At 39.2% G+C, this 26708-nt stretch overlaps 1 protein-coding gene across 2 annotated transcripts in view; it reads right to left on the bottom strand.

Moving 5' to 3' along the window:
• Positions 1-26708, bottom strand: part of sardh (sarcosine dehydrogenase) — a 42836-nt gene that overhangs the window by 14424 nt on the left and 1704 nt on the right. For both annotated transcript variants that reach the window (XM_085463420.1, XM_085463419.1), the window contains exons 3-16: positions 26477-26613; positions 26076-26254; positions 24693-24872; positions 24189-24312; positions 23872-23972; positions 18415-18519; positions 15073-15202; positions 11695-11781; positions 6252-6342; positions 5965-6106; positions 2560-2643; positions 2202-2315; positions 1706-1844; positions 575-688 (exon numbers count right to left, since the gene is read on the bottom strand). In XM_085463420.1, the coding sequence (XP_085319546.1) occupies positions 575-688; positions 1706-1844; positions 2202-2315; positions 2560-2643; positions 5965-6106; positions 6252-6342; positions 11695-11781; positions 15073-15202; positions 18415-18519; positions 23872-23972; positions 24189-24312; positions 24693-24872; positions 26076-26254; positions 26477-26613 (1727 nt within the window). The remainder of the gene's footprint in view (positions 1-574; positions 689-1705; positions 1845-2201; positions 2316-2559; positions 2644-5964; positions 6107-6251; positions 6343-11694; positions 11782-15072; positions 15203-18414; positions 18520-23871; positions 23973-24188; positions 24313-24692; positions 24873-26075; positions 26255-26476; positions 26614-26708) is intronic.

Raw genomic sequence — 26708 nt, 5'->3', positions numbered from 1 at the left:
CAGGACTTGTCAAGAAATTTGCATAATTAATAGAGCAGCAGCAACTTTTTCATGGCATTTTAATTGCCGCTTCCCACCTAAGATGTCATTACGCAACATTAATTACTTAAATTAATTTATCTCCTGTGATTCATGTGCTCCCTGGGGTTTTTCAATCAGCAGCTGTGGTAATAGAAATAAGGGATACCTGAACAGATGTTATTTTCCAGGCTTTTTTTGATGTAGTGGAGTCAAAATGACAACATAAAGAAACAAGCTACTGCTGTGTAACGTCAAAAGGAGACATCTTTCATGATATTCTCTTTTCTTGAGTGAGACAAGAGTAAAAATAATTAATAAATGTGGATAAACAGTACTGATTGGGCGAAAGAACCACAAATAACAGAGAAAAAAATAACAATAAGTCTGAAATAAGATAAAACAGAATAGCACATTATTAAATCCAATAAACAAAATACAACAGCTAAGCTGACAAATAATGATGCGGAGATAGGGAGATGAATGAAATAACAGTAATAGGTAAAGAGTGCAGCAAATAACTGTGAAACACACACGTCTACACACTATTTCTCACCGCTGGATTCTGGTGCCAGGGGCAGGTTGGCCACACCAGGCTCCAGTCTGCTCACAGTCAGGTCGGCCTCTGACCTTCCTCTTTTATTCAGCATGCAGGTATACACAGTGGTACCTGCAACACACACACAAACAATTAATACGTGCTGCAGACTTTGCAGACGTATTTTAAGCATGCTGTTGAGTGGAAACATACTGATGGAAGCGTGCTCTATGTGTGAACAGGGATGAATATTTAATACATTCAAGTGTACTGACACTAAGTTCACAACTTAGTTGTTCTGAAGGAACAATAATCGTGGCTCTGATCCTCTTAACTCATAAAACTCTGCTTTTTTGTAGCAGAGTACTGTGCAAAAGTATTGTTTTGATTGATTGTTTCTTTCATCAAAAAGAGGGGTTAACCTTTCCCTTGGTTTTCATTTTACTTTAGCTCAGACTTCTAGCTGTTTTGACTTTGCTTTCTGTGATAAGTAACAAGAAATGTATTTCTTTTTTCCAAATCTGGAATGATTTCAATGCAGTGGCACTTGACCACACATGTACAGATGGAGGTAGAGACAGACCTAGTCATACAGGCTGTCTTTAACAGACCCTCATGCACTCTTAGAAAGTATGTTATTACTAGTTTTAATCAGGTCTGAAGACTACAAACAGAAAGAGAAAAACACTTGGGGGTTCAAGTTATAAAGATGCGAGTGCGCCGAACCTCAGCAGATGCCGGTGTCATACATTTTTTAAATCCATACAGGAAAGTAACAGAGAGGCTTAAAACTAAAAGGATTATCTGTCTTCTCACTTCTTCAGAACTTGATCTCACCTTTGGAAAGGCTCTGGGGCCAAAAAAGTAGCAATGTAAAGAACGCAGCTTTCCATTTTCATATCTGCACAATGGTAGGATTCAGACACGGTTGTCAGTTTGCTGATTGTGACAAGAATACAAGAAAATGAAGCAGTAGAGACATTTGTCGCCACTGTTAACAGCATACCAGACACATTACATACTGGTATTTAGTCCTGTGTAGAAGGCTGCTATTCCTCGCTTGTTGGCATCTTTTTCATAACTCTATGCACGTAGCTGCCCTTTTTATTCTGTCAATCTTTCTTTCTTGTTTTTTTTTTTTACTCTGACCTGGCTTCTTGTTGACATCAGCAGTGAACAGCCAATCAGCTGCCTTCTTGGCATCGGGTCCAGTGAGATAGAACTTTCCAAAGTAGGACATGTCAAACACAGCCACACTGTGTCTACATGAGAGGCACTCGTTCTTAATCTAAATAAAACAAAAAGAACATGATAGCAAAAGGATAAAAACAAACTGTCCCAACTGCAAAGTATGATGTTTCTAAGAAGAATGCATGTTATTGTCAGATCCCTGAAAGCAACATTCATTACAGCAGTGAAGAGAGATTTTAAAATCAAGGTTAGCATTCTCTCCTCTAATTTAATCCTGCAAGCTGCTGAGTTAGCGTGTGTTCTCCCTCAATACCATTTAAACACCATTAAACTCACCGACTTCCCCTTAGAAGCCTTCAGTGCGTTTATACTCATCTGACCGCACGGTAATACTGCACTATCGATCACCCACGCTCAGCCACACATACCATTTACTCTTAGTACTGTCTCTTACCACGTCATGATGTGGAGGGAAGTCAAAGGTGTACTCTTGACCTAGCAGTTCATCGTATTTGTACTTTTCATTCCTCTTCACATCGTAAGCTCCGTAATAATCATAGTCTTTAACCTGTGCAATATGACACAAAAAACAATTAGAAGCTAATTAATCATTACGGTTTCGCACGAAACAAGGCAAGATGTAGAACTGAGCCAGACACTGTGGTAGCATCATCCATTATTGGCAGTCAGTATGTTCTAACAGCCTCTATCCAGCATGGCTTCTGAAAAATATCACCGGGGCAATTATATAAAAGTGTGCCTGCGACTATGTATAGCATTCAGAATATGTGCAGTGTAAGTGTGTTTCTCACAGGAGCAGGTCCTTCTTTGTTGAACCAGCCAGGTCTCTCCCAGCCATGCCGCTCTTGGAACATGCAGCCCTGCTCTGTGAGCACCTGAAAACAACCACACATACGGAGCACAGTACAGCAAAAGCAGTTCGTGTCTGTCTTTGAAGAATTGCTATTTATTCACTAGAGGTCAACATGATGAACTAACACAAAACTTGGACACACTCTCACACTTTAAATGAGGGCGAAAGTGGGAGCAAACAGTTGACAATTTCCAAAAGAAGAAAACATACATGAACACAGTCGATGCTGTATTTCTGGACACCTGTGGATCGAACTACAATTTCCTTTAAGCTCTGTTCTCCAGCATGAATTGAAAAACTCTAGCTGAGAGGTATTGTGATAATAATTCTCTGTGGTTTAGTCACAACAAGCAAACCCCCCCCCAATCACACCCAGTCTTTTGATCCATTGTCAGTATAAAGATAATACAGTACATTCTGTCAAAAAGAGAAAAGATTGTCTGGCCTAAACAATAAAACTAATCTAACATCACAGGAATCAATGAGAGTGCAAGTACACTGTTAGTTTTCCATAAATTGCTGCAGAAATATTAAACTTCTTATTTCTTGAACAGTCTTTAGAAAAGATATATCAGGGCTCCTTGTTAAACTGACAGTCGCCCACAGTCGGTAGGTATGTTCTGCTATGCTCTGCTCCTAGCAGGCATCTAGCAGTCTCTTGCCAAAACTTCCCACACTAGGCTATATTTACCATCTGTGCTACCGAGGTGGAGAAAACGTGTGAGCAGCAGTGTCAGAGATGGCCTGCATGTGCTCTGAAATAATCCCATATTGCCTCTTAAAGCTAGACAGTCTCATTACTTGCATAGCTTCCCCGATTGATCCAACCCTTAAGTACCTCCGAGCCACAATACATTAAACCTTTGTCTTGTGTTAAATAGGAAAGGTCACAGGTGTGTTACACATGAAAAGATTACTTGTTGTTGTGCTAGACAGTCATGGATGGTAAAAAAATAAAGTAAACGCTCTCTCAATTATATTATATAATACACCACGTCATTCGTTTTGTGTGAAATAAATGTGTATACCCCATGATGCAAAAGCTTATACAAACCACCTTTATCACTATTAACCTGAAGTAATAGATTTAGCCATAGAGAATTTTTTGGCCCACTCTTTAAAACTTCAGTCATTGCACTGACTCGGTGCAACGTCTTGAGTCGCATCCTGTTACAGATTTGCTGCTGTGCTTGGGATCATTGTCCTGTCGCATGACCCAATTTTGCCTATACGTGGATTTAGTATACAGAAGAGTCCACGGTAGACGCGAGAGGTAGCTCTTGGGTTTATGCAGCTTCTCTGAGCGTTGCACGGTCTGGCTTTGGGGTGAATTTGCTGGGACATCCACCCCCGAGAAGACTGGCTCCACTTGAGTAACCTTTCTCACTGTACAAGGATGGGCTTCAAAATAGCACGGTAAGCCTTCCCAGACAGAAAGCAGCAACAGTCACTTCACCGCTATCATTGATGTCTGTGTTAACACATTTCTGACTACTCCCGACCTGCCAAAACTTTACACTTGATCAGTTAATCAAGTGCATTTGATTAGCAACACCTGGCTGCTATTTGCCCTCTTAGTTGCTATGGAAGCAGTAAGGTGTACTTTGTTTTTTCCACAACCTGCTTTTGCATTTTGGATAATTTTTCTTTTAAATAGACGATGACATGGTGTAAAATGGTACTTCTTGTTGTTCATCTCAGGTTTTATTTCCTTGATTCAAAGATCTGCTAACGACCAGATTAAATCATAATATTTAAACCTTATAATTGAAAGAGGGTGTATGTACTTTTTACCATGACTGTAAGTAAGGCTTAAATTCTTTTGCTTTTTACTGACTTTTTGCTCAATCTGACTTCATTTTACTATTTCCCCAACACAAAGAAACCTATACTCATAGATCCAAGTAAACAACAAGATCTTCCAATGACTATAAGGCAAACTTAAGTTATAATGATTACAAATTATTTTTATTTCATAGTGAAGAGCAAAAACCAGATGTTGAAAACCCCCTCATATATTTAAACGAAGCAAACTCTGAGAAAGCACACGATATAAGCTACAAGACAAATTGGCAATGTTACTAATGGAATTTGTGTTAATAATCTTTCATGAAAAGATGCCTACATTTCCGAGTGGGGGTACAAATTGCAACCGTTAAATGTAAATGAATTCTGGAATAGGAAAGCATGTCTAAGTGGATCATTAATGCATAAAGTGTGGTAGTGGGGCCCATTAAAAGTTTGTGCCAGGCTCAGGAGGGAGGGGAAGCTGAAAGACATCTGAGACCAGGCTACTGAAACTAAGTGTAGCATTTAGATTCATGTTGGCAGGGGTTGCATTATTAAATGTAACTGCTGGGGATAACTTACACCTCTAACTGCCTTCTGCTTGAATCAGCTGCCTCTAGGTTTGAACAAAGGCAACGGAATAAGAAAGTGAGATCCCCGTGTCCCAAACCTCGAGTTTACAAACACTTGTATGCCTATATCTCTCACAAGTCTTTTAAGTCCCTTTTATGACATTCACACACATGGAAATGTGACAAGCTAGGGTTTCAGCAGCATCATTTATATGTAGATTTGTTCTATCTGCACATTTCTGTCTCAGCTAGCCAGCCAGATGTTGTGGTAGCAGAAGTGTAGAAAGAGAAAGAAAGGGGAAACACATAAAATGCAGACTTTAATGAGAATAACTAAAGCAACACAATTACGAGAAGAAGAAAAAAGGGAAGCAGACTTGTGTGAATCTGACGAAAACCTGAATGAATAGATGAAGAAAACTGAGTGACTGAAGGAGAAAAGTGCAAAAGTTAGACGGGTAACAGAAGGAAGAAATTGGAAATGACAGGTCAAGTTACATGCAGGGAAAAACATGGACTGGATATTGGTCCACAAACCAGCATGCATGTTTGTCTAAATCAAGACAGACACAGTAAGTAAATGCCCTGACGATTACCCAACTAAAAAAAGCTTTAAGGAAGCCAAGGTTAGGCTTAATGTTTATCTCAAAGGAAAAAAAGAAAAAAAAAATCATGCGTATCTTCTTCCCCTTCACCCACCTACTTGCCAGCTTCTGCCTGCCTAACTTTAATAAAAAGGTTTAAACTTTTTATGAGTCGTGCATGAGTCCTGTGCTCTCTGTCACCATTTGCTAGACTACCTGTTCATACAGTAGTTCTTTTATCATTTCTGCGCTTATCTCAAACTCATCCGTGACTCACACCACAGCTGAAAGGAGTGTGACTAACTCCAAGCACAAAGACAAAGCATGTGGGTCACTTCCTTGAACTCCTCATGAAACACTGATTAACTGTCTGCACTGGAGAGCAAACCACTGACCTACCTGGTGGAAAGGATCCTTCCTCATGTTTCGGCTGGCCAGCGGCTCATCAAAGGGGAACACTAAAGAGTAGTTCTTAGCATACGACTCGTGACTCCTCTCTCTGATCCACCGTTTGTTGTCTGTCAGCGAGTGATGAAAGCGCCTGAGAAAGAAGGGAGACGGATTCAAAAGATGCTCATTAAAAGTCACAATCGTTCAGACTTCATTAAAACTTGCTGCAGTTCCTGCTGCCTTTTGCTAAAGTGATAATCTGAAGAATTTTGAGTAGATTTTGTGGAGTGATGTACCTGATGTCATAGCCGTACATGTCCTTTTCAGGGCGGCCATGTATGATCCAGTGAGCCAGCTCTCTACCACAACCACCTCCCAGCATCATACCTGAAACAGAAGGTGTAAGGATAAAAGAGATGTTGATGTGAGAAGCATTCCCGGTCAAATTCAGCTCATTTTAATTAATGCTGAAACAATATTAACCAGTTTAATGTAATTGTGGAATAAAATAATTGAAGATTATAGCTTCTTTACTGTCTTTTGAAACTGAATGTGTTTGTTTTTTGGTTAAAGGACGGAGCCTGTGAATATTATGAGTGCCAATATTTCTGTACCTGATTAACTGCTTTTTAAATGCAAAGTCAGATAAATTTCCACAGCCCAAGGGAATAACATTTAGATGGAATGATAGTCAAACCAAACAAAAGATGCCACTTTGGATTCAATTGTTCCCTGTGGGTCCCTGAATGAGGACCAGAGGGGGAAAAATAATGATCATTTAAAAACAGGCATTTATTCACACTTTTTGAAATTAAAGACAACCCAAAACCCATAAAATAAATGCTAAAACAGATTTAAATTAAAAAGAAAGGACACAGACAAATGTCCAAAGCTTTAAACTGTAATAATAATAATAATAGTACTGTGCAAAAGTCTTAAGAAACATCACTCCTTTTCAGTCCAGTCCTTAATCATTTTTAGGGGAATGCTTTTTTTAGTTGCTTGCTAAGGCACTCAACACTGACCTGCAAATCAATCAGGTAACCACCAAAAAGGATGAACTAGTACACATAACAGACAACTTTGCTAAATCTAGTTTTAGTTTCATCTTTAGGCATTTTGTTACTAGCAGTCTATCACACAAACATCTTTTTTTTTCCCCGATTTCTTTAGTTGAATCTATTGAAAATGCCAAAGATAGCACAATTCAACAGACACAAAATCGTTTTTTAAGCCAGCAACGTGATTTCCAAAGACTTTTCACATTCTGGCACTGTGTGCAGTGTGGCCTTCAAAAAGAATCAAAGAAAGAAGTGGAGGACCAAAGAAGAATAAAAGAATAAAACAAACTATCTATTCTATGAATAGTATTTAAAATAGGGAAAAATGCAGCAAAGACCCAAAACAGGACCGGAGAGATGTTTCTGATCTGTTTACTGTTCGCCAAAGCCTCATCAGAAATGATCTGAAGGGTGTCAAGAAACTGTTCCTCAGGAAGGGAAATGGGGAGGTCTTTTAAGCTTTTGTACAATTAAAATTTTCATCAGAACTATCATCTAAGTTCACTCTTTTGTTACTTATATACATCTTTCCCATGTTTGTCCTCAACTTTTTTTTTTTTTAAAGAAACAGACTATTTTGTGGATATTCTGAATAAGTCACAGCAGATCTCTAATCCCCTTCTTGCTCACCTACATCCCGCCTAGAGGACAGAGTCACATTAATTTGTAGAAAAGAAAGGAAAAAAAGAAGAGAAACAGAGCAGTTTATGTCCTCTGCTATGGCTCCTATGTGGCACATGATCCACATAAGGTTATTTCAACCCTTCTTCCATCTTTTGACTCTTGCTCACAGGAGCCCCCGAGCAATGTGACCTCATCATCTGCACCCAGTGGCTGCAGCATTGTGCATCTTTCAACCCAACCAACAAACAATCATCAGCAATTCAATATTTTATCTGTCAAGTCCCAAAACTGTCGGGTTAATGAGCTGGGCCCTTTTAGCAACCCCCCGCTTGCATTGTGCTGCTGGTAATTTGCAGTTATCAAGCGTATGTGTGTGTGCTGTATGTATGTCTCTCCCATGTGTTGCAACCACAGCATCAATATGCAGCAGCACGAACAGTGTGTCCTTGCAACCCTCTGTCATCCCTCCATCTCCATCTCTCACAGCGTCCCCTCTCCCTCTATCTCTCATTACTTCACTCATCTGCAGGCACTGTCACTCCGAGCCCGGGTGGACAGTTGAATGGCTGTTTTGCTAGACAGATGGATGTATGGGTGCAGGGATTGAGCGATAAAGGGAGGAGGGGTGAGAGGATGTTGATGAAGTTCTCCCAAGACAATGTGGGGACAACCAGCAAGGCGAGGTGGCACTGATAAATGTCACTCGAGATAACTGGGTTGATGTGTGAGTTTCCATACTTGTAAATCCTCGTGCTTGAGCTTCCACTCATTCTGTCGTCCCCTTCTAACCCGTCCCTTTTCCTCCTCGCGTTTATGCCGTGCAAATATTTGCCCCTTTCACGGTCATTATGTGTCATCTAATCTCCTCGGTGTCAAATTCTTCTTCTTGACGTTTACAGCGGTGCTGCCAGCAATACCACCGATGCTTAGAAAGAGCAGGAAAACATGCACAATTGTTTTTTTTTAATCTTTTCCAATATCCTCTTCAGCAGATTAGCAAGCGCATTAATCCAAAATTTTAAAACAGCATTTAGTGCTGCATATCAAGATGTGTTATTCAGAAGTTAGACAAACAAGATACACTAAATGAATTAGTCCTCAGAGCCAGGATAGTCAGTACTCTAAAATCCTAGTCTTCATATTTAGCTAAACATTTGAATGCTGGTCTTGATATGAGGCCATCTGTGTGATAGCTAAAGCTTGGCCTAAGATGGGTCATTCATCAGAACAATAATCCCAAATGCTGTAGGAACTGTACATTAACAAACGCCTGCAAACCTCGAGGAACTAAAGCGAAGTTGTAAAGATGAATGAGCCAAAGCTCCTCCACAACAAGGAGAAAACGTCATGTACTTCATACACAATTTCATATATTACAGTTCACACATTTAAGTGTTTTTAACCTTCTCTTCTAACATATAGAAAGCCAAGTACTGCCACAAATGCTTTACTCTTTACTTAAAGGCTTTGGTTATTTGAATATAGCACATATAATCAGCACTAAAATAACTAGAACTTTAGAGTCAGTATGTTCTTCACCTTGAAATTAACAATACTCTCCTCAGAATGCAGAGAGTGTGTTTCGTGATGCCCTCTTCAATAATTTTTCTAAGTTAGAAATTTGATCCTCTTTTGGCTTCACGTTCACACTAATGCTTCCATTTTATGAGCCAACAAAGTTGGCCAAAAAACAGAAGAGTTTTTTTCTAAGATTTACATCAGCACCAGTATCCTTATTATTTCTTATTGTGCACAATAAGAAATAATAAAGGTGCTTATTCCTGTGATTGTTAGCAAGACAAGGATGCAGCCGGGTAAGAGGGGCTGCAGTTCATAGCTTTAAAAGAAAGAAGAAGAAAAAATGCCTTTATAAACAAGAGCAGTTAAATGTTAAGCATGATGGGTTTGACACCAAGAATAAGTATCCAAAGGTTGCCAGGCAACAAATACAACTTCAACCAGTCTGAAGGCTTGGTGATTGCTTGGAGACCAAATTTAGCTCCAGCAAGTAAAGAGCATTCAATGACTATCTATCAAAAGTGACCCCTTGGTCTCTGAACTTTCCTGCCTCTCCGTGCCCGGCCTTGAGCCAAGACAGCCGTGTCACTGGAAATGCGAAAGATGCCGTTTCCTTGTCAGAGGGGCATAAAGACAGGGGAAGAAAGAGTGACAGATGCAGAGAGTGTGAAGAAGGGACGACATGGCACATCAGTGTTTCCTTTGTGTGTGTGGATGCTGAGTGCGAATCGAGCACAGTTCAGGCAGGCTACGAAGTCAAGCTCAGTCCCAGCAGATCGGCTGATCTCAATGGCAGCCCACATCAACTGATGCTCCAAATGCCTTTCTGCACATCCAGTTTCTTATGCAGGGCACACTATTTAAGCTGCTTTAGCCTTCCCACACTTACTGCACATCTGCAATACATCTACACGTCATACTAAATCTCCAACTTAGACAGTACCTGCATCACTGATGCCTGCTCTCCTCTGTGCTGCTGGTCGTACCGCTGCTTTCCCCAAACTCTAGTTTTTAAAAGTATATACTTGCAAGACGTGCAAATAGTCTTCTCACTACAGGAAGCACTCCCTTTGGTGAGCGGGTAACACACGCAGGAGACCAGCCTCACGACTCCCACTCACTGTCTGTGAATTCGCATGACAATTACGTGCTTAATTCACACATAAGCTACATGGGACATTACACTGATTTTGTACCATAGAGCAGGCAGCACAGCTCCACCATGTAATGTTTAGGAAAGTTCAGGGCTGCTGTGCATGTGTGAAAATGACTCAGGTGTGATATTAGTAATACTAGGCCCATTTCACTGAGCTAGTACCCGGCATTACACTAAAAAATAAAATGGGTACGACAGCATTGTAACCACCTCTATTCACACAGGCAGGTTGTGTTTCTATGTAAATGTAGAAAAGAAAATGTAATGCCAACAGTCCCAAGCTCACTTTATAGTTATTAATTACCAGAGAATAACAGATGGGGGTCGGCCTCTCACATGAGGTTGTTGAACATTTAGCTTTTTGCTCACTGAGCTGCCATGAATTAATAATCCAAACTGATGACAATTTATTATTTTTATGAGAAGAAGCCTATTGGCAAGTTTTACCACTGTTTTCAGGTATAATATGAGGCAGTACTCGAAGGACGTGTTAGTACTCTGATCAGGGTGGTGGACAGAATATTTCATGGTTAAGTGGTTGCGGAATAGAAAAGCAGTGGTAAACATCAAGGACCACTCATTAATTTGCAGCGAGTCAACTACACCTCTGAAAGAAAAGAAAATACAGAAGAGGGAGGTCTGTGTAACATATGAGTGTCGAGATGCCCACACATCAGGTCTTCACTTCACTGCGTCTCCCAAGCGTCTGTCAGGACTGCAGAGCCGGATCCCATAGTCTTTTGCTCTTGTGCAGAAAAAAAAAGGCTTTGTCTGAATTGTCTTAATGCTTATGGTGATTACTTTACCCTTTACGCCCCCTCTCTCTGTTTTTCAGACCGCTGAGATCCTCGCATTCCTCCTTCTCTAATGTCAGTAGAAACATCCCTGAGTGAAGTAATGGAGTTACTCGGGTTGTTTCTGTGTGTGCCTGCGTGTATGTGTATGTTCTTGATGAAAGCTGAAAAATGAAAACCACTCTATTATTCATTTGTGCCTTGAGAGACTGGTGAAGGCTAGGTCAGAGTCTAAGAAAAAAATTCTTTGGCCATTTCCCTTATTTTCTTCATTATTTTTGCCCATTTGTTTTCTAAGAAGATTTCTTCGACCTTTGTCACCCCTTGAGGAATCATTTCATAGAATCATTTCATAGATTCCTCAAGGGAAAGCTATTAAAGATGAAGTACTTTATAATAAATAATCAGTGAGTGCAGTGTATGTATTGTTTCTTTAAGGCAAAGTTGATGAAGCTAACCATTTAATCTAAGATGTCTTTGCACTCTCTGGGATTCTCGCTCACTCCCTGCCTCCCTTCCTCTCTTTTCTCACCTCTGACTATTTTATTTCTTCAGACTGTCAGTTGTCAGCTGACGCAGAACTTACCAGCACTGTTGAAGCCACAGCCCAGGAAGAAACCTCTGACCTCTGGTGTTTCTCCCATCAGAGGCTTATGGTCTGCTGTGAAGGACTCTGAAACAATAACAGAGAAACTTTGTGATAAAGGTGGGAACAAAATGTTTCTATCCAATTCGTCACAGGAGTCAGTCTCAGCTCCTGTGGTAGCTCGAATAGGATACAGTCCACGTATGACCCAGAATTGGATATGCAGAAGAAAAAGGACTGATAGATGGACATTTGACTACTTTGGCTATTTTATCAGTGTCATCTCTGGCTTTGGGTCATTCCATGCCAAATCATCAAATGTTGAGAAGATTTTATGCTCATCCATCTCCAGTTTGCCTAAAAATTAGAGATGGATATTTTTTTTGGTATGTCTGAGCATGAATATCTCAAAAAGTACAAAAGATGAAAGCCTGAAATTTTCCCGGACCTTTCTTATGAATCAGGGTCTGTAATTTTGAACAGAGAGATTTAAAAAAAAGTCACAGTATTATCTACTCAAGATATGAAGAAAAAACCCCCCCAAAAAAAGTCACTTATGCGAGCACACACTAATAACAAACATCACGTTGCATACATACAAATACTAACATTTTCTGAAGTGTATATAACCCAATTTCACAATAATGCAGAATAAAGCAGGTAGAATACTTTTTAATATGAAATTCCTTGTCACAAATATGAAGAAGGAATCCAAATTTCATGCTGCATTGAGTAAACATGACAAAGTGTAAAACAAAAATATCAGTAAAATAATGTGCTCAGTAACAATAAATATCTGCATATTTTTCATTTTGATACATACTCTACCTACCGTTTCCAGATCTGACGCCCATCAGAGATCTTATAATTCAGGGTAAGCTTAAAATACTAAGAGGCGATAACAATGCAAAGAACCCAACAAGTACTGATGTAAGACTTTTCACATATGAAAATAAATATAGCACAACAATTCAAAGTAGTTAAAACGGGATTAGTAGCCTCTTTCACGTAAGTAGCAATGTAAAGTTGCTGTGTCCACTTGTGATCTGTATTCCAATGCAAGACCCTAACCCCCTAACCCAACCCAAATCCTAATGCCACAGTTGCTACAGGCAAGCAGGAATCAGGCAGTTGACTTCCAGACTGAATCCTGCAAGAATCGGACGAGACTAACTACTGATATTTTTGTCTTTGTGATACAACTTGTCATATTTTCTCAATCCATTGTGAAAGTTAATTGAAAATAGCACTTTATGACCATGAATTCGTGTTAATCTATTCAAAAAGTTTCATTTTGCATTATTCTGAAACTCGACTATAAACCATTCAGAATTCTAGTTTCCTTTTGCAATGTTTTATTAGTGTTTGCGCAAATATGGTATTTTGCAGGGCAGCTTGATTTTGTGTTTCATATTTTAAATAGTCATGTTTGATATATCTATCCAAAATCTCAGATCCTGATTCATTTTTACAAAACGAAAGGCCAGTGAAAAATTCAGGCTTTTGTCTTTAGTAGTTTTTAAAATATTCATGATCAAACATGGCAGCAGATCTTCCACAAATTAGATGATTTAAAGATGTGATGTCTTCAGTCTTAACATGATATCAGCAGTCTGAGCGCCGAATCATCTGACATGTTAGCGGATATAATAAGAAATGCGTCTCTATATTCGGTGGACAATCTGACAGTACAGGATGTGTTAGTTTTGCACAAGATATAAAAGTGTGGGGAGGAATTGTGACAAGGCTAAGGCTCAGAACTTTTCATTTTAGTTGGCAAGCCACCATTTATCATTTAGGTTTGGTCAGGCTTGGTCCTCTGAGACTTTAGAACAGCTGTGTGCAACACTGAAACTTAGCGAGCCGTTTGTGGTCAGTAAATGCCTCCTAACCATAACGGCAGGCTGGCTGTTCATTAAACCGTAATGTCTCCTTATTTCCACTTGCGTTAAAAACCACAGATTGGATGGGTGGTTTTGGAGAGCTGGAAGTTGTTTAAAGGCAACTTTAGCCAAGTTCTGCAATGCAATAATAACTTTTTCAAAAATCCAATACACGCAAACTTTAAAACTAACAATGTCTTATGTAACAGAGAAATTGCAGCAGATACATTAAGATATCAGTACTTTTATTACTCAACTGAACTAAGCCGAAAGAAAGACATTTTCTCTTACATACCTACAAACACATGCGTGTGAATACGTCTTTTAGCAACATTAGACTAACTGCTGAATATTCCAAAAGAAAACACCGTAAACCTTTAACTCAATTTTCCATACTTCTGTCTATATAAATAAGTCTCTCTGAGTGGTGAATTGCACATACTGATGGAACTCATAATATTCGATTTATATTTGAAATTTCTCCTTCATTTAGCCTGCTGTATCCTCATGGAAATGCCAAAGGTGCCTTAGTAACTTCTCATTTCTCGTTAGTAACATTTTCTCACTCTGAAAATGTTTTGTTTAACGCAGCAAGCTTATCCAGTAAACATAAAATGAACTTAAAGCCAAGGGCACAGATAAGAAGAACAGACAGCTTTTCAGACTTCTATCTTTATTTTTTCTTCCATCATTTCGTCTTTATTTCATCTCTGTAAAATTTATGTTATCAATTATTATTTCCCTTTAACATTTTCTTTTTTGTATGTTTGCTTTTTGTCAAAGTTCCTTCTAAATGTCTTTTGTACTTTCATTTTATCACTCTGTTTTACTTTTCTATCCTCACAAAATCATTCTGATCATTATTCCAAACTGCTGCTCCAGGCTAAAATAATGAAAAACTCAAATCAGAAACCACAAAGCATGGCTACAGACCAGCTCACATAACCAGCTGGGCAATGTGATATTACCTGCACAGGAAGTCAGGCTCGAGCTAATCAAACCATCTCCTCTGCAAACATGGCATACAGCTCGCTAGTTTACATATTCATGGGCAACCACAGTATGCATCCAAAGTGTTGTGAAAGTTGCTTGTTTGCTGCTGTAATGCATAAGGATTTGTAGGGAAAGGCATGGAGGAATTGCTCAAAGATTAATGCTTCTTTTGAACTAGTGCTTGTATGTGTGCATGATTGCATTTTTCCTGTGGGGATATATATGTCCGCTTACACATAGTCACAAATAGATGCCCTGCTTTGTTTTTAGGGACATAAATCCCTGTAATGTTAAACACATATCTACATCTTAGCATGTAGACTTTAAGCTTAAGATTAGTGGAAGGGTTAATGTTAGGAGGTTGCAGATAGAGTAAGTCTCCAGGAAACGACCTCAGTAAATGTAATTCCCCATGAGGTGATGGGAACACAACTGAGCATGTGCGTGTGTGTGTGTGTGTGTGTGTGTGTGTGTGTGTGTGTGTGTGTGTGTGTGTACGTACCTGGTCCACAGACAGTGGACTTAATGCCAGTCTGTTCCAGAGCAGGAACTCTGTTGACTGCACCCTCAATATGTTGCATAAAGACATCCCAGTCCAGATCGAACAGGCTGAAGGCGAACTTATCAGACACCTGGGAAATATTGAAAAATAAATAAATAAATAAATAAATAAAGGCACACTGATAATAAATGACTGGCTTACTTCCAATAACCTTGAAACCTTGAGTAACCTTAAAATAACAGCACACATTTACTTTCTCTCTTTTACCCCTAAAACACACCAATTTTGAAACTAATTTTCACACTGAAAATGAGTTCTGTTTGAGGAAGACACCAAATCACATAAATAGGGACCACATCTAATTAGAAAAATTGAATTGAAGATTTTTGAGAAAATGCAAATGAGCAGTAAAAAGAGCACTGAATAATGGTGCATTTTAATATTTTTCCTTTTCTTTGTGTGTCTTTGTAGGCTACAGTCAGCACTACTACTGTGATGTTCAATGCTGATGTACCACCGCAGTGCCAGTGTCAAAAATACTGCTGTGCTCTTTTATCCTCTTCATATGTGACTGGAGGAAGCAAGGCTGCAGCCACAACACATCCTGTAGCATCTGTTAAATCAACTCTTCCTCACCACAGAAACATCTGTCAAATCAGCCCTTCCTCTCATCTCAGTATCTTGTCCAAGCTTTAATTTGCTCCAATCTGGAGTTCTGTAACTCCCTCCTTTTCAGCCACACCAAAATCCAGCCTTTAACTCCTACAACTAATGGCCAGCAGCACAGACGACCCCCCACCTTCCCATCAAACACTAATCTGGCTGACTCAGGGCACTCAAAGTGGAAAGTCCAGCACACCAGAGCTGTCCAGCAATTTTATCAGTCACGTATTTCTCTCTCAATTCCTGCCCTGATTCACTCTTTCATCTACTTTTACTTTACTTTCCTCAATTTTTTTAATTATGTAACAGACATGCCTAAACAAAAACAAAACAAGAACACTGGATAACAATATCAACCCGTTTTTATAAATGTTGAACATAAGTGATTAAGTTAGATAGATGGTTATGGTCTACAGTCAAGTACAGAGGACGTACTGAAGGAAATTCCTTTGGCTTCACAATTACCATCTGCTGTGACACTCTCAGCTTCGATTAAGACTTTAATGTCATATGGATGCCTAAGCTGACAGTAGCTGCTTTCATGTGAACAAAGAGTTCTGCACTATTACCGGGCATTGACACTCAACTGGGGTATCTGAGAAGCAGATACCTTTGTCCTAGGCACCACACTTCTCCCAATCCTTCCCAAGCCATCAATCTAGCTCATCTTCAATCACTCCGCTTCTTCTATTCTCCACGTCTCCTTGCTAATTCTCCTTTTGGTATCTATTCTTTCTTCTTCCACTTGCTTTAAGACATCAAAGCTGCTGCAGAACGAGAACAAAGAAGCTGCTTCCGCTCAAAGAAATCCTCTAATATGTAAAAACCACTGAGGAATCTGCAGACAGGCAGCCAGCCAGCCAGAAGGACAGAAAGCCAGGAAGTTAGGTTGACAGGCAAAAAGATATTATCGGTGACCTGCAGAAAACGTCTAATGGCTTTCATTACTTCTGAATAGTATAAAAGACCAAAGTCTTAAAGAAAAAAAACAGGCATAAATCAAGAAGGAATGCATGACGAGTGAAAGGTTTTAAGTATCTAATGCATAAATGCATGCCACCAAACCTCCTGCCAGCCCACTTAACAAACTGCTCTAAAAACCTGTCCTTGAGAGAAAGTACAAATCCATTAAGACCAAGACCACCTGTCAGTTCAAAGGCTCTTAAAAAGATCAATCTCCAAAGTCAAACTCTCTCTAAAGTCGGTCTTTGCATGGAACATGCAACTGCTTGCACAATGACTTTTTCTAGTTGCCAAAGTGTTGTTCGAATAATTAGTCTTCAGAGCCTTCAGTTCCTTTTACAGATGTACTTTGGTTTTAATGTTCCAATAAAACAAATTTCACCCCAAGCGGAGCTAAAAATACAATGTTTGTCAGGGGTTGTGCTAAAAGAATGAGTATGAGGTAATTAAAATCCAATAGACTTATTCCCTCTTGAGCACTGTGCTCATCACTGTGCACATTAGAAATAAAATATATGTGGAGTGTGGGCAATAAGACTTGCAACAGTTTTATTAATGGATACAAATATAGGACTAGTTTTTTCCTTTCTAAGTATAGTTTTCTGTATAAACTTTCTAGAGAAAAATAAACTTTCCAAAAGTGTCAGCGTTTGATCCCTTTTTTGTTTCATTATTTGCATCAAGGTTAATAAACTTCGCCTTCGCGTAAGTGACCTGAAGGCACTGGATTTGATGAAATCATCCAACAAAAGCCAAAGATTCCAACAGAACTTGGGGGGGGGGAAAGGGAATCCTGTTCTTTCCCTACTAGGTATACTATACCTACTCCTGTGCCTTCAGAAGCATCATAAACACAGTTTGTTGCGCCTTCCTTTATAATGGCTACTCAAGTTTTTATACTTAAAGTCCAACATTTGTAGCTTTGTGTCTTTACAGAAAGATGATAAGAGAATTGATATTTGTCTGTCATATTAAAAACCTATAAAGTCGACCCAGTAGGCTGTAGGAATATTTAAACAGAACCAGATTAGTGGCTTACTGTTGTTATGTATTCAGGCTAAGCACACATAAACATCCTGAATTCAGCTTCCTAGACAAACAACTAAAACATAAAAAAAATAAAATAAATAGGATACATATATTAAAACCAAGTCTGAGCATCCTGCAAACTATGGGAGAAATAGCAAAATTGGAGTGTAAAAAGATGTGATCATAAAGAATGGAAGAAAACTGCTAACTGTTCTTATAGTACCTCCGTCTTAATGCTAAGCTATGCAGGATGGTCACAAACTATCAGTCTTTATATCAGTTTTTTGGAATAAAACAAATAACAATTTCCCCTGAATGTTAAATATTTTTTACAGTTTTCCTTTAAAATTAACACACACACACACACACACACACACACACACACACACACACACACACACACACACACACACACACACACACACACACACACACAGAGTTTTGACTGCTGTTATGAATACAGTTTGACCTCCAAACTAATACAGCAGAAAGTAATAGACAAGGTAAATAAGAGATGAGGTCAAAATGACACATGAGAAGTATATAAACTGGATGAGTTTATTCAGCTTCCTAATTAAAGTATTTGATTTTTTTTGTCGAGCAAAGCTAAATCTTTTATCACAGCACTCACTGAAACGAATAGAAAGAGAATCTGACAATTAACCTCAGGATGACATTCAAGCTTACCTCATCCCAGAAGATGGGGTTTCTTTCATAACCGCCCACAGACAGAGCGTCACCTTGAAGGCGCAGGTACACTGACGCATCATGGTCCCTGACATTTGGCATGTTCTGGGAAGATGAAAGTGAACGGATCAAAACACGAAGGAATGAGAACACAATCAGTTAAGGACGGTTTTTATGAAAAAAAAAACAAAAAGTAATTTTATTACCAAATAGTTGTTTAAATTCTCCAAGTTCATAAAAATCTACATTCACTCCATTGAGTGAATTTCTTCATCGCACATCCAATTCAGGGTCACAAGAGCTCAGGGATGGATGGGATAGGCTCCAGAGACTGAAATCCCAAAGGCTGTCTAAAGCAGAGGTCTCCAACCTTTTTTGCGCCACGGACCGGTTTATGCCCGACAATATTTCCACGGACTGGACTTTAAGGTGTCGCGGATAAATACAACAAAATAAAACTAGTACCGGTACCGAAAAAAAGAAGATTTATTCATAACACACGTGAAAAGACCCAGGAAGACCGAGTAAACGATAAAAACAATAACAAGATAACGCTGAAAACCCTGAAAACCATACATTTCACACCTGAGCCTCAACTCTCATGGCCCGGTACCAAACAACTCACGGACCAGTACCGGTCCAAGGCCCGGGGGTTGGGGACCGCTGGTCTAAAGCTATTCATAAAAATTTTAAATTGCTAATAATTTCTTTATGTTCTAAAGGAAAATGGAAAACAGGTGCAGTGACTTATTGAAACATGGACAAGAGTGAGTTTCCTTGTCATTCTAAAAAACACGAAGCTGCTGCCACAATCTTTCCAGTTGATACTGCATGGTGGATTCAAGTGCAATTATAATTCCATACATTTTGACAACATCCCCAATACCATTCGCTGAAATGCGAGCCTCCAATTTGTTTTAGAGATGGATGTAGACACTTACTTTTGTCTCTCTTTCCTGACTTCTTCTGTACCTGCTGACAGCAATTTGTCATCGCTCCATAAGCTCTGTTGCCTCTGATTTTTGGTCATGCTCCTGTTTAATTTGGCATACCTCAACCTTTTCTCCTATATTTCCCTTCTTTAACAATGGCTTCTTGACAGCCAAACTTCCACTGAGACCATTACTGATGAGGCTTCGGTGAACTAAAGGGTTAGATGCATCTCTCAGGTCCTGTGTCAAGTCTTTGCTGGATATTTCCTACTTCTTAAGTACATGACTTTCAGATACTGCTCATCTCCTGTAGATAGTATTGGCCTCTTCTTCACCAATTTTTAAGAATACACTGCACATTATGTCAGCATTTGCCAGGTTTTCAGCTAATAGCTTTTTGGGAATCACCTTGTTGGTGCCAAAAATACAGTTTAATTCCTATCAAAATGTTATCTTTGGCATTTTTATTGATTTTATGACCTCATGTGTTCTTGCAACAGGCTGCTAGAAACAAAGCACCTAAAGATACAATTTAAAATGTGTCTTTGCTAAGTTGTCTAATATATGTGGACACAATACTGGTTAATCCCTAGAGTTTGATACCTTTTTAATGCTTGAGTGATTAAGTGGGTTCAGTTGGTTAAGTGGATTAAAAAAGAAGAAGAAAAAATCTGGAAATAGTCAGATAAAAGGACTGGATTAAAAAAGAATGAAAAACCAGTCAAGATTTTTTTTTAAATGTCTAAAAATCCTACCTTAAATAATTATAATAAAGTCTGGTTCCTTGGAAGCTGAATATAAAGACAAGTGCACTTTTGTTTAGTGCTACATTTTTATAAGATGTTAAGAGCTGTACAAAAGGGGCATCACAACATGGGACTAAAAAACAGCCTTAAAAATGTTTACAGCAGCAGTCGTCCATACAATGACTTATCTTAATAAACCAAAGCATTTCTTTATGCATCACAGCATCGTGTCTAACATACCATGTAATCATTTCATTGTGTTCTAATAAATATTTATGCAAAAATGTTCAATAAATAGTTACATTTTAGGTATGTTGTCTCATCTGTATTCACGTCACTATGGAGGTCTTTTCTACCCACCAACTGGTTTTCCGGGTAAAACCAAAATACCAGCGAACAAGCTGACATTTTAAAAACCGCTCACTCCAAATAACAAAAGCCAAACTGCTCATTTCCCCTCTCTTGTGCACTGGGTGCAGCTGCCAGCTTCCTTCATGTGATCAATACTAAACATTGCACTACCTTCTGTCCTTCATGTATTCACACAATCTGGTATGGTTTCTTTTCCCCTTACTTTAAAGCCACCACAGCCTCCCAGGAGGTTACATGTCACACAAAGGCACACAGATGACATGAAATGTTTGACCTGACAAGTTGCACACTCTGGTGGGAACAGATTTCCTGACATCCAAGTGTGCGAGTGTGTCATTTTGTGTGTGGGCTGACGTCTGTGAACGTGATGTAGCAGTAATGCTGGTTAAGCTCCTCTTAAACTACATAATACAGGGGAGCTGACAGACCGCCTACAACCACCAGCCTCGAGAAGATGAGCACGGTCATGCATGTGTACACTAATTTAATCTAACAGTCGTAAGACTCGCAATCACAGAGATACAGTGAATCATGTGAACATCTGTTATAAAGTATACACACACAGGGGCTTCCCCAGTAGATGCAGGTTCACATATCATCCCATTAATATAAAGATACACACAAATTATTCTGTTTACTTTTCTATTACAAATTATTGCAAACAATAAAACAACAGTCTGGGCCATCGCAGGCTGAAAATCTGTTTGGTCATAGTGCCCCCTACTGGTTATATAACCTTAATGCAGACAGAATTACCCTCCTCCACCTTGAAAAACTGTTTATAAATTAGCCATTAAATACACACCATCGTGCAACAGTTGCCACCAAGTAGCAGTGAAACAATACCATAATATGTCTGGTATTTATGAAAGGAAATTAGTTATTTGAAACATTCGCCCGCTTTTGGCAAACAATCTGTTGTTTTTCACGTCAACTCTCATGAGAGTACGTCGCTGTGGTAACTAACCCCTGGGGGAAACACTGTACAGCATACATCTTTAATGACTTCAATGAAGGAAAGAGAACTTGGTGCACACGTTTGAATTTAGTTTGGATGTTCTCTAATCTTCTGCTCTTGCTCTTGACGAAGGCGGTCGCACTTTTCTCCTCTCCTCCTCTTCCTTAGCTTCCCTGCTTAGCCTCTTATGTCCTTGTCTAGTCTCGTGTTTTTTGTATTACTTTTCCCTGGAACACTCTCTCACAGTCTGTTCTCTAAAACCTAAAAGAGGAATTATGGATTGGATCAACTGGTCCCTAAATGCAATTGACACCCCTTTCTCAACGAGAAGTTTGGGCTTGGGTGAGCCTGAGTGCTGAAGATATCTACCTACAGTATTCGGAACCATGGTAACAGGGTTCTGGCGAATCGGAGCTGGCTTGGCCCTGACTTATCGAAGAATTAAGGAAGGAATCAAACTGATCTCCCTGTTGGAGCTCAGTCTGGGGGGAGTTATTTTTTTTCTCCTTATCTTTCCTCGTGTGGTGCATTTTCCCATTGTTATACCTCTCTGACCTGTCTTCCCCATGTGATGTTTTGTGTAATGTATGTATGGTCGGAGGGTAAGATGGTGCCGCCATTGCGTGCAATAGGTCGGCAGCCTTATGAAATTTCCCCTTGTGGGACTAATAAAAGGTATATCAATTCAATTCAATAATCCACACGGTAAAAAATACACATACATTTACTTAAATCTTTTAATAAGTGGCGCTGAAGGTTTGACAATATCTTTTAACTTGACAAGGCCAGCACTCACCGCTCTTTCTTGGTCGGCATTCTCTAAGTTCTCAGATTGGCTTCACTGTGGACAGTGAGCTGGTGTTCCAGCAGTTTCCAGTTCACGACAGGGTTCCTGGGTTGTTCCTAAACACCCTTACCAATTTTTTTTTTTACCTGAGGGTGACAGCTTGGGTCTTATTCTAGGCCTCAGTGACACATGAGAAAAACTTTTACTTATGTACAAGTTGTGTTACTCTACAATTCTCTTTAGATCTTCACAGAGTTCCTTGGACTTTCCCATTATTTTGGGTATTAGTCAAACAAGTGAGTGCTGTCAAACAAATCCACTTTATGCTGGTAAAGAGAAACTAACTTTTATAGTCAATCATGATCACTAATGAGAAGTTAATAGACCTTGGCCTCCTCAAGTTAAACGACATTGTAGAACCCTCAGCACCACTTCTTAAAAGATTTAAGCGAGTGGATGCAAATATTTGAGCCTATATCCATACTTTACTGTGTGTGCATTAGAGAAAATGCTAAATAGATTTAAACTTATGCACCTACTCTATTCTATAGTTGCTCTCACACTGTTACACAACACCAGGGCTGTAGCTGAAAGAATACAAATTAAAGTATCCTAAACACATTAACTATTAATTTAACAGAGTAACAATTATAATCTATCAGATTTTCTCATGTTTTAATGACAGAGAACTGATATCCTGTGACCAAAAACACTGACTGTAAGTAACAGTCAGTGTTTTTGGTCACTTTCCTTTCTGGGTTCACAGAGATTAAACTTTATCAGTGTAGTAGATCATTTCCAGAAATACAGATTAAGGCACTTAAAACACACAAACACACACAGTGCCTTTCCTCTCTGCACTGCAGCAGCTTTGTTGCTTACAGCCTGTACCATGCGTTTTACTTCTTCATACAGCATTTTGCTAAAATCGTAGTTTTCTCTTTCTGCTGCCAGCAGACCTGTCCATGTTTATGATTGGTCAGACGCCCCTTTCATATGAACACAATCCTAGCTAGACTCCAAAACCCTGGTTTAACTTTTCAAGTTGATAAACAGCTTTGTGTGCCCACTTATCCTGATTGCTTCACTATAATGTTGGCAAAGCCAAATAAAACAAAGCATGTTGAACTTTCTTCATGATTCCCCCGGAGAAGATTTGGTAAACCTATTAAAATCACAGTAACTTGCTTTGTAAAAAGGAAACTCACAAACAAATTTAAAAAAAAATGTATTAAAATGAAACACCTCTTTTATTCAATGATGTCTTAGTAACACAACATTGTCAAATGCAGCATTTACTGCAAATAAGTTAAAAATGTAAACAAAACGTTAACTTTATATTTTTGTAATATCATTCGGGACGTGGCTTTAGGAGGTAGAACGGGTTGTCATTTTTCATACATCTTTACAATTTTTGTTTGTCATTTTGAATATTTATGATGTAAATCTGCAATGCTGCGACTTTAAGAGGTATCCATCCTCGACTGCTTTTATGGACTTCTTCAATCCTTTTTTGCCCTCCTGCTGAAGATTTTTTTAGGAAAGTCTTCCTCATTTAATCAAATGGTCTAAAGGCACGAAGGGATCTACAGGCTCGTAAAGCCTCTTGAGGCAATTTCTGACATTAGCTGATAGCACTGACTCCAGGAACGGTGGTCATACCTGTATGCCCTCGATTCTCTCTGTTACCACATAGGCATGATGCATAGCAATGAGAGGAACCTTGACTCCGGCCATTTCTCCCAGCTTGGTGGCCCACACACCTGCGGTAACACAGAAAGGCAAAAATGTCATAAGTGTGTTACCTTTAACACCAAACAAATATCCTTAAAAAGTGTATGGATTTTCCTTTGCTCATTGCGATTTCACTTTTACAGGATACATTTACATCAGGAGAGCAGTTGCAGGTTACATAAAGACTGCTTTACACTGTGTTACATTTGTGGATTTGTCATCTTTGAAAAAGAAAGCCAGCAAACCTGCACAGTTCACCACACAAGGTGTCTCAATGGTTCCGTGTTGTGTCTCCACTGCCTTTACCCTCTTCACACCAATATCATCAGTTCGCACTTGAATGCCAGTTACAGGACAGTTTTCGATCACCTGATTTAAAGAATGGAAAACTGAAATGCTGTATGCACTTTTTTCCATGCAAGTACAATGCACAGGGAATCAGTCGAGTAATATTACAGACGTATAGATTTCCGACTGGAGAAGCCTCGTATTTACTTATTACTACAGAGGAAAAGTAACGGAACATGTGAGTCATTTGTGCAAAGCTTAAGAATGTAGTGTAGTAGTTGGGCTGTTCACAATATAAAGACATGCTAAGTCAAAACTAATGTGTGTGTGTGTGTGTGTGTGTGTGTGTACACACACACACACACACACACACACACACACACAGATTGAAATCTATGGGTAGATACAGAATAAAGCTGGCCATCAACTAAAGAGGCATTTAGCAGATCAGTAGACATTACCGTGGCTCCTCGGGCAGTGGCTGCCCTGGTCAAGGTTGTGCAGGTACCTGCAGGGTCCATGGTGCCGTCTTTTGGAACATACAGTGTTCCATAAAGATCATCGACATTCATCAGAGGATACAGGTCCTTCGTCTCAGCCGGTGAAAGGACATGGGACTCAATACCATAAACTTTGCCCAGCTAGAAAAAAGAAAATGGGGAGATGACGTGTTCAATGTAAATATTACTTTAAAGGCACCTTTGTTCCAATTTCAAATAAGTGGTTAGAGAAAAATCTACCATCATTTTAAATCATATCAAAGTCTTTATCTTCATGATAAAGCAAACAGAAAGACTCTTTTCAATACTGTAACTATAAGTTGAGTCTGCCGCTATGGCAGCATAGCGTTCTGTATTAGTTTTATAATATGCAAAGGGAACAGTAGTGTTGTTTGTGAACTTTGAAAATCTAACACACACAATTAAGGTAAATTAAGTTTTTTTCTCTCTCATGTACCTCATGTTAAGCAGTAAAAAAAACTTTTTTAGAAAACCCACAATCAATTTTACATTTAAAAGCCCCAAGGAGGAGCAGCAGTCGAATGTTTCATGAACTAGAGTGTTCCCTAAACACATCCTGTAGAGGCCATGTCTGTAGTGCACACATATTAAGCCGATATGTCTTGTTCTTTGGTGCTTTTGACTTCAGGATCCTTTACCTGAAGAATAGAATTATTTATGAGACATTACTCACCAACAACTATCTCAGTCTCGGAAATATTTAGTACATTTACATGCATAAAAAAAGATTTCCCTGTTGCAGATGGGTAAATGTGCATAAATATATACATAAAATCAATCAAACTGATTTACAAACTCAAATACTTTGAAATGAAGCGTCCTTTTCTTGAAGCACTGTGAACTAAATAGAAAACAAACAATTTTGACTAAGGATAATATTTACTTTCATCTTGTCTAATTGCTGTCACAGAAGTACTTGCTCCATCTGAAGTCTTTGTGTGTTTGTGTGACTCCTTTTGTATCCCAAAAAGTTAATTCTGTTCATTCGGATGCAGCGTTTTTAGCAGAATAAACGCTTCGTCACTCATCCAAGTTGCTTCTTCAAGTCTGAGCTGAGCGGAGATTTCCCCAACCTTATAAACAGTTCACTTGCATAATGATTGAAACTAATGACTGAAACTAGCACCACTGACGAACATTGGGCTGTGAGGTCAGTTTCCTCATCATTAATATGAAAATTGTCATAAGCATTGATCAACAACAACTGATCAACAGACTGATCAATGAATACAAACACATTTTCATGTGTTTTGCCTCTGTTTACTGAACAGTGAATCTATGCTTTCCTAATAATGTTCACAACCAACATGTCTCTGTCTTTACCGACATGAGGCGCTTGTACTCGTCAAGTCTTTGCTTGTTGGAAGCAATGAAGAGCCCTCCGTTCTGGATCCAGCCTGTATGGAGACCCGTCTCCTCCTCTAGGTCTTTGCTAATCACATTCCTGGTGTGGGCCAGGAGCTCTACCTCAACATCACTGGGTCGCAGCTGCCACAGGAGGCCTAATAAACAGAGGGACACATGAGTGCAAAAAACTTAGTGGACATTAGTGAGCGTCTCGCACATCACGCACATGCAGGTGAACACACTTGATAATAATTACTACACAAAATTACCAAAGAGTGCTTAATTTACTCTTAAAACTTCTTATTAGAACGCTGCTATTAAAGTAGGATGTATAACTTCAGGCAAACACAGCTCTCTGTACTGTTACAGACTGTTACCTGCAGTATGCCAGGTGGTGCCAGCAGTCAGTCTGTCTCTCTCCAGTAGAACTACATTAGTCATTCCCATTTTGGCCAAGTGGTAAATGGTCTGACAGCCCAGGCTTCCTCCTCCAATCACCACCGCATCAGCTGACCTGAGGCAGGAGGAGGTATATGAAAAGACTAAAAAGGCTGATGCTACTCTTGACATATGAAGGTAACCAACCAGCCTGTGAGCTAGCACTAACTT

Source organism: Copadichromis virginalis, linkage group LG7 (genome assembly GCF_057382275.1).
Source record: "Copadichromis virginalis isolate Kocher_CV1m ecotype Utaka linkage group LG7, C_Virginalis_male_GT1.1, whole genome shotgun sequence".
Lineage (NCBI taxonomy): Eukaryota > Metazoa > Chordata > Actinopteri > Cichliformes > Cichlidae > Copadichromis > Copadichromis virginalis.
The sequence above is the reverse complement of the archived record's forward strand: the minus strand, read 5'-3'. Positions and strand labels throughout refer to the sequence as shown.